This window comes from Passer montanus, unplaced genomic scaffold (genome assembly GCF_014805655.1).
Source record: "Passer montanus isolate IOZ18808 unplaced genomic scaffold, ASM1480565v1 scaffold74, whole genome shotgun sequence".
Taxonomy (NCBI): Eukaryota; Metazoa; Chordata; class Aves; order Passeriformes; family Passeridae; genus Passer; species Passer montanus.
This window is the reverse complement of record NW_024372592.1, coordinates 637,254-645,030: the sequence shown is the minus strand read 5'-3', so window position 1 is coordinate 645,030 and position 7,777 is coordinate 637,254. Positions and strand designations below refer to the sequence as shown.

The 7,777-nt window shown below is 48.4% G+C and overlaps 1 protein-coding gene across 1 annotated transcript in view; it reads left to right on the top strand.

Annotated features, from left to right (window-relative positions):
* Positions 1-6,725: 6,725 nt before the first annotated feature.
* Positions 6,726-7,777, top strand: part of ITIH5 (inter-alpha-trypsin inhibitor heavy chain 5) — a 46,384-nt gene continuing 45,332 nt past the window's right edge. The window contains exon 1 of the mRNA XM_039730918.1: positions 6,726-6,898. Within this exon, the coding sequence (XP_039586852.1) occupies positions 6,779-6,898 (120 nt within the window). The 5' untranslated portion in view covers positions 6,726-6,778. The remainder of the gene's footprint in view (positions 6,899-7,777) is intronic.

Here is a 7,777-nt window from a genome sequence, read left to right as displayed (position 1 = left end):
CCTTCCACTCTTCCTCCTTGCTTTTGTAGCTTCCCGTGATGTTTGACTAATTTCCTGCTAGGCACAGAGCTTGCAGTATCCAAAAACTTCAAAAGATCTCAGCAAGAGCTCCAGCTCGTCTGTTTACAGCAAAGGAGGCGAAGTTTGGATCTCAGTGTGATGGAGGCAGCAGCCCTGGGCTCCTCCAAGGGCCCTCCCACCCAGCCAACCCACAGGGGCGGGCTGAGACCTTGGGGCTGGACCCTGACCCACACAAATACCCCTTTTTGCATTCTGCTGGGGAAAAAAATCATAGCTGATGGTGTGATAGTTCCCATTTTGCAAAATCAGTCAGATGAGAATATCTGATGATATTTTCAGGTGCACGTTGCTGCTGGGTGCTTTTGAAACAGGTTTTTTGCCTCCCTGGTTCTTTGGGTGCTTAAAGTGATGAGATAAAGAGAGCAAAGCAAAAGGGGGGAAGAAGGGAGGAAGATGCCTTTTGGGAAAAGTTGTTGGGGTATGCCTTCCACTCTTCCACAAAGAAAGGATTGTTGGAGACACCTGAGCAGCTTCAATGCAAGCGACAGAATTACTGTGTGAACTCTGGGACAAAACAGCAGTCAAAAATACATACTATATAAAAATATGTGCATATATATATATTAAAGATATAAAAATATGCATACATAAATATATAAAAACGTAAATATAAAATATAGAAATATAAAATATAATATATATAACTTTATGCATAATTTATTTCATATATTGTATTATATTTATTTTTATATGTATTTATATTAATATATTTTATATATTATATATAATTTTATATAAAATAAAAAGTATAGAATATAAAATATATCATATATAATATATATTATATTACATTATAATACATTATATGCATTATATGATACTATATGACATTATATTATAATTTATATTATATTAAGTATAGTATATTATATCCCATGACAGTACATTACATTATCTATATGCTATATTGTGTTATATGATATTCATGATATAATACTAATCATATTCTGTTATCTTCCCTTATGTTACACGTTGATGTTCCAGTAAAAGATTTCTGTGGCACAAGTCTGCTGTTACTCATCCCTTCTTTTCCACTGCCTGTGTCTCAGTTTGAGCCCGAACTTCCCTCCAGAAGTTCACAAGGGATGCCAGCAGAGCCTTTCAGCTCTCTGCCAGGTGAGATGGGTGGGAGCAGTGATGTGTTTGGAAGGGAGGAGTGTACAGGGGTGTGGGAGCAGGGTTTTCCAATAATCATGGAATCATTTAGGTTGGAACACACCCTCAAGGCCATCTGGTCCAACCCTCACCCCAGCACTGCCATCTCCACCACGGCGATCCCCAACTTCCACATCCATGCGTTTTTTGAATACTTCCAGGGATGGCGATTCCACCACTGCCCTGAGCAGCCTGCACCAGTGCTTGGCACCACTTTTAGTGGAGAAATTTTCCCTAATGTACAACTTGGATATCCCCTGGTGCAACTTGAGGCCATTTCCTCTCATCTTGTATACCTGGGGGAAGAGATTGACTCTTGCCTGGCTGCACCCTCCTGTCAGGGAGCTGTAGAGGGTGAGAGAGTGAGAACTTCACCCCTCAGCCTCCTTTCCTCCATGCCGTACTCCTCCAGCTCCCTGATGGTGCTCCAGCCCCTTCCCCAGCCCAGTTCCCTTCTCTGGACACACTCCAGCACTTCAATTCCCTTCTTGTAGTGAGGGACCCAAAACTGAACCCAGGATTGAAGTTATGGCCTCACCACTGACAAATTCAGGGATGGTCACTGGCCTGTCCTGCTGACCCCACTACTTGTGGCACAACCTGTCAGTATTTAAGTTACCTACCTCAAAGTTAGCTTAGGAAAACCCTCAATGAATGCAATTTTAGCTGTGGCTGACAGGGCTTCTCCAGAGCTGTGAGAGCAGCAGGACAGTGCAGCCAGTCTTTGCTGTGTTGATGGTACCTAGTTTAGCTTGAATTTTGTATATAAACTTATTTTTTTTATTCTTTATTTCTATTTTTTTATTCACATTTTTTATTCACATGCCCCTAGTTTAGGGTGACCAGTCCTGTGTCATCAGAAACTTAAAGCTGTTCTGGAGTCATCTCGGCCTTTGGAACAGGAAGCAAATCACTGCTGCTTTGAAGAGATTAAAAAGTCTCTATAACAAAGTTACTTTAAAAAACAACTTTGCAACCCCTTACTTCAGTCATCTCTCAACCACTAAATGTGGTTTAATTTTTTTTTTTGGTACAAATATCGACTGGGAAATTAATTTGACCACTAGATGGCACAAACTGCTCAAATATACTGCCCAAAAGAGCTCAAAAAGCTGAAACCTCCCAAGCTACAGATATTATACTGGAGAAACAAGTGCTGAGGATGCTCAGAGCCCTACCATCAGTTTAGGTGAACCTCCTGAGGATTTTCTGAGGAGGACAGGATCTCAGTAGGATGTTTTGTGCTGTGTTTCCATCGGGCTGTTCCATGAGTTGTCCTCTCATGGCTGGGATTCCTCTGGAAGGAAATTTTAATGCACTGTCTGCCCTGAACCACATGAATTAGTGCTGTGCATAGCCTGTCCCTCAGAATAATTGAATTTTGGCTTTCACCTGGGGAGAAAAGTCACAACTTCTGTGTCTGATGAGATAGCCAGCATCCTCTTCTCATACTGCATTCCATATCTGGAAATTTCCAGTGATCCAGGTAAGAACAGAGTGTACCTGCAAGGAACAGACTTGGTGTGACTGCCCTGACATTAATCCCATCACACACCAGCCATTCTGGGAAATCACAGATATGGATGTACAGCAGTGCCCCAGACACAGTCAGACACCCCCAGAATCAAGGCCCTTTTGCAGAGACTTTGGGTGATTTTCATCAGAATAATACCAGATTTGGAAGCTTTGAAATGCTTTGCTGGGCCATGGTGCACACAGCTAATGGCAACAGGGAGACCAGCAGACACTGGGACTCCAGAAAATACCTTTCTACTCTTCTCTGTCCTCATGGAACCCTGCCTGGAGGGCTTCATTCAGGTTTGGAGCCTTCAACATGACAAAAATTGCAGGTCCAGAGGAGGCCCCAAAGATGCTCTAGAGGTCCCTGCCTGGAGGGCTTCATTCAGGTTTGGAGCCTTCAACATGGCAAAAATGTGTTGGAGCAGGTCCAGAGGAGGCCACAAAGATGCTCTGGGGGTTGGAGAACCTCTACTATGGAGACAGGGGGAGAGCTGGGAGTGTTCAGCCTGAAGAAGAAAATACTCTGGAGACATCTTATTGCAGCCTTTCAGTACTTACAGGCTGGGAGAGCTGGGGTGTTCAGCCTGGAGAAGAAAAGGCTCTGGAGACTTCTTATTGCAGCCTTTCAGTACTTATAGGGAGCTTATAAAAAACAGGGAGAATGACTTTTTACCTGGACATTTAGTGACAGGACAAGGGGTAGCAGTTTTAAACTAAAAGAGGAGATGTTTAGGTTAGATAATAGAAAGAAATTTTTTTGCAGATGATGGTGAGGCACTGGAACAGGCTGCCCAGAGAAGATGTGGATGCCCCATCCCTGGCAGAGTGCAAGTCCAGGTTGGAGCAACCCAGTGGCATTCCTGCTTATGGCAGGGGGGTCGGAACTAGATTATTTTTATGCTCCCTTCCAACCCAAACCATTTTGTAATCCTTTCAGTAACACAGGCACCTCTCAGTAGTGCCAGAATTGGAGACCAGCAGATTACATCCAGATGCTTCAGAGGAGATTGCTTAGATTAAGACCTGAAGGAAAATATGGAATGCAATTCCCTGAACTTCATGGTAATTAATTTTACCTCTGGACATTTCTCTATGACTACACCTGTGTAACTCTTTGGGACTCTTGCCAATTTCTTGATCCAATTGCTGGCTTTGAATGCCACTAAAGTGTACAGTTTGTTGGTGCTTTGGGTACATTTAGTTGCTGTTTCAGACACTTCTGGTCGGGCATTTAACCCTGTATGAGGTCAGCAAGGTGCTCATGTTTGTGTGTCAACACAGAGAGATTCCTTGATATAAAATGATCTGTTCCAGGTGAAATGTGTGTGAAAGCTCAGCTGTTGGATCATGCCCCTCTCTCTGCTGTGTCTGCTCATGCTGGCTGCAGGCACATCAGGAAATTTAATTTGCTGAGCCCCCATCCAAAGAACAGCTGCTCACCTTGCTAAGTCTGCAAAAATCAGCACTGGACATGTCTGATGTGAGCACACCTGAGTAACTGCTTGTCTGGGACTCCAGCAGCATCCCCAGAACTGTGCCTGCCATGTTCACACCCCAAACCAGGAGAATGTATTCCTAGGAGGAGGAAGAGGGGATAATGTGAACAATCAAGACCCCAGGCTCAATGTTCACTCAGCAAGCCTAACTGCATCCGAACCACATTAAAACACACCTTGGTCTTATCCTTACATGCCCTTGCTGTGGGGAGCATAAGCAGAACTGGCTGTTCCTAATCCCTTTAGGAAGGGCAGTGCTTTTCCCATGCCTGTTGGTTATCCTGTATCTGCTGGAGGATCCTGTTCTGGCTTGAATACCCTCTTTTCACCAGGTGTGCTTAGGCTCAGCTTTATTGCAGCATCTTTGCAGAGTCTCACTGTTTGATACACCTGGCCCTCAGATCCCCACCTGGGCCGTGGGAGATGCAGAGTGGCCAAATGCTGCAGCTGGTGAGATTTGGATGGTATTCCAAATGTCTCCTGACTGTGCAATGGTCATTTCAAACTGGCAAACATCTCCCCTTCCTGACCACAAACTACTGGTTATCCCTGGGGTTAGCAGGCTGCTTTTGGCTTGCTTTTACAGAGGTGTTTTGATTCCCTTTAGGTTTTCCAGAACAGGAGGAAAATCATCCTCTATATATATATCGGTTTGGATGCCTGTTTTCAGCATTTTTAATCATACATTGTAGGACTTTTACACATCTCTGTCCCCAGGGTAATGAAACACAGAGCAGGTTGAGACCATCCTAATGTCAGTAGTGAGGGCACAGGAGGCTGCAGTCCTATTTCCCACGCTGTTGCCATGCACTTCTCTGTCTGAGCTAGGCAAGACATGTGGGAATGACTGGAAACAGATGAAAAATACTTAAAACCATCCTGTTGGTGTATTCTTAGGCCAGGTCTCAGCCTGAACCATTGCACTGTCTTCACTGATTCCCAAATGGATGCTTGAGACCTCTTCCACCACACTTTGAAATGTTGAGGAGCTGAAGAAATGCTTCAACTGCTTCTGGCAGGGATCAAATCAATACAGAAACTGACTTGGGCTGTCTCTGGGGGCCTGAAGCATCCTGTCCCAGCCTCCCTCCAGCTTTCTACCAGCATCTTCTCTTCCTTTCCACACAAGCCTTCCATCATTCCCTGCGGTGCTGCCCAGTTCTGCAGCTCCCACTGAGGATGTGGCCACTGCAGAAACCTTTGTAGCTGACAGTGATCCCAGTGGGAAAAGGACTGGACAGGTCTTTGATTCCTTACCTCCTGTTGGCAATGCCAGCAGGGCTCTGTGTGTCAACATGGTGTCACCTCAGCCTCAGTGACACCATCAATTTGCTAGTAAGGAGTCCCAAAGACGCTGACCATGACCTTCCCTTTGCTCCATCTCCAGCTGCCCTCTTCCCTTCTGAAAGGAGAGCATCTCAAAAACACTTGTGAGATCTGGAGGACAGAAAGCTTCAGGAAGGCCAGAGAGACATTGAGCATTGGGAAGAGAAGAGAAGAGAAGACCAACAAAAAAAACCCCATCAAAAACAAAAAACCAAAAACCACCCCAAAACAAAGCAAAAAGAGGAAGTTTGGGTCTGCTAGATTTGAGAAGTTACTGCTGTCATAGAAAAACAAAGTAGCAAATACTCCTGATTTGGGGTGAGGCGAGTGCTGCGGGTACCAGCTCCACAACACCCGGAGGTGAGAGCTGCCGGCTCGGCGCCAGCTGGCAGAGCCGTGCCCCAGGAACATCCCTGGCAGCTGCCAGGCAGAATCCAGCCTGTCCCACAAGCGTCCACCTTCACCCGGGGCCTTTGGGAAATGGAGGGAAGGGCAGGAGGTCACCCCAGCTGTGTCCGGCTGAAAACACAGTCTGGATGGCAGAAGGGAGGGGAATTATGTGCCTTGGCCACCTTGGCGCTGGGGCGGCTGCCAAGGTGAGGGTGAGGAGGGAGCCCTGCCCTGCCCTGAGGGCAGCTTTCGTAAACCAGCTCCCCAGATGGCGAATGAGAGCTTTCCCTTCACAGAGGGTGGAACCAGAGGGTTTTACCACCCCTTAGGAAAGCCCCAACTTTGAGGCATCTCCCGGGCTTGTGCTCCCTAACGGCGTGGGGAGGAGACACCGGGGCACCATCCTGGCCCTTCCTCGGCACCCAGCCCGCTGTAGGAACTGTCCCCTCAGCATTCCCCTCGCTGAGAGGGGCTGCAGGTGCCCGAATGACAAGTGGCAGCCCCTCGGGGCCCCCTGTCCCGCAGGGCACAAGAGGGGGCTGAGGAAGAGGCAGCGGGCACGGCCCCGCTGAGGGACCCCGCCTGAGGGACCCCGCCTGAGGGACCCTGCCTGAGGGACCCTGCCTGAGGGACCCTGCCTGAGGGACGCGGGCCCTGCCGGGATTCCCTGCAGCACAGGAGGCCGCCCTGCCTGGAAAAGGGGCCGGTCCCGAGCCGGGGAGGAGGAGGAGGAGGAGGCGAGGGTGGGTCGCTGTGTGTCCTGTCAGGCTCCCGCAGCCGGGCCAGGAGCCCCGGCGCTCCGCTGCACCATGCTCCTGTGGCTGTGCCTCTGCTGGGGCTTCTCCCCCTCGGCGGGGCAGCCCGACTCGGAGCTGATGGCCAGGTACCTGGAGGAGCAGCTGCTGGCCGACTACAGCATCGTGGAGCAGGTGAGTTGTGAGGCGGAGGTGGCTCGGGAGCATCAGGTGGCCGCGGCTGGCTGGTCACCTCCTCAGCAGCAGCACCGACAGGCGGGGCAGTGTGATAAAAATGCGTTTATTCCACCTGTCCGTGCGGCTGAGCTCCGTGGGAGGTGACACAGCCAGCGTGGGGCTGTGCTGGAGGTGCTGAGGCAGGAGATCGCCCTGCCGTACTGGTGCTGCTGCTGCGACCCCGGCTCGGTTCGGTTCGGTTCGGTTCGGTCTGACAGGCACCCCCAGGCTGTGCTAACGAGGCTTTTCACAGGCACAGGGGAGCTAACGCCGTGTCCTGGCCACGCTCCAGTCTGAGTAATTCCGAGTATTTCAAGCTCGGGGGATAGTCTTTTCTGCCTATGGTCTTACTGTACTTGATTTTTAACTCGTGCTGGATGAAACAAAGCACATGAATTTCAGGTGCTAAAAGGCTTCTTGACAGTGAAAGGAAAAGAAAAAATTCTGCAAGTAAGGGCTATTATGTTGTGTTATTGTGTGGCTTAGATTGTCTAAGGAAATGGGATTAAAAGAGCAGTGAACTTTTTGCAATAGTTTGGGTGGTGGTTTGGGAGCCTGTGATCTACTTCAAGTGGAAAGTGTCCCTGCCCATGGCAGAGGGGCTGCAACTAGATGATCTTTAAGGTTCCTTCCAATCCAAACCACTTGGACTCTATAAAGAGGGCTTCAGGTCTGTGCTCACATCTATCAGGTCCGTAAAATTCCATGTGTGACTTTGGGTCACTTGGGGCATCAGTGACCTAAATTTGATCAGGTCTGAGAGGCTCTGTAGCACCTGAGGCACCCATGTGGGCCTGGGATACAATGCAGGAACTATGGAATACCTGTGCCTTGCTG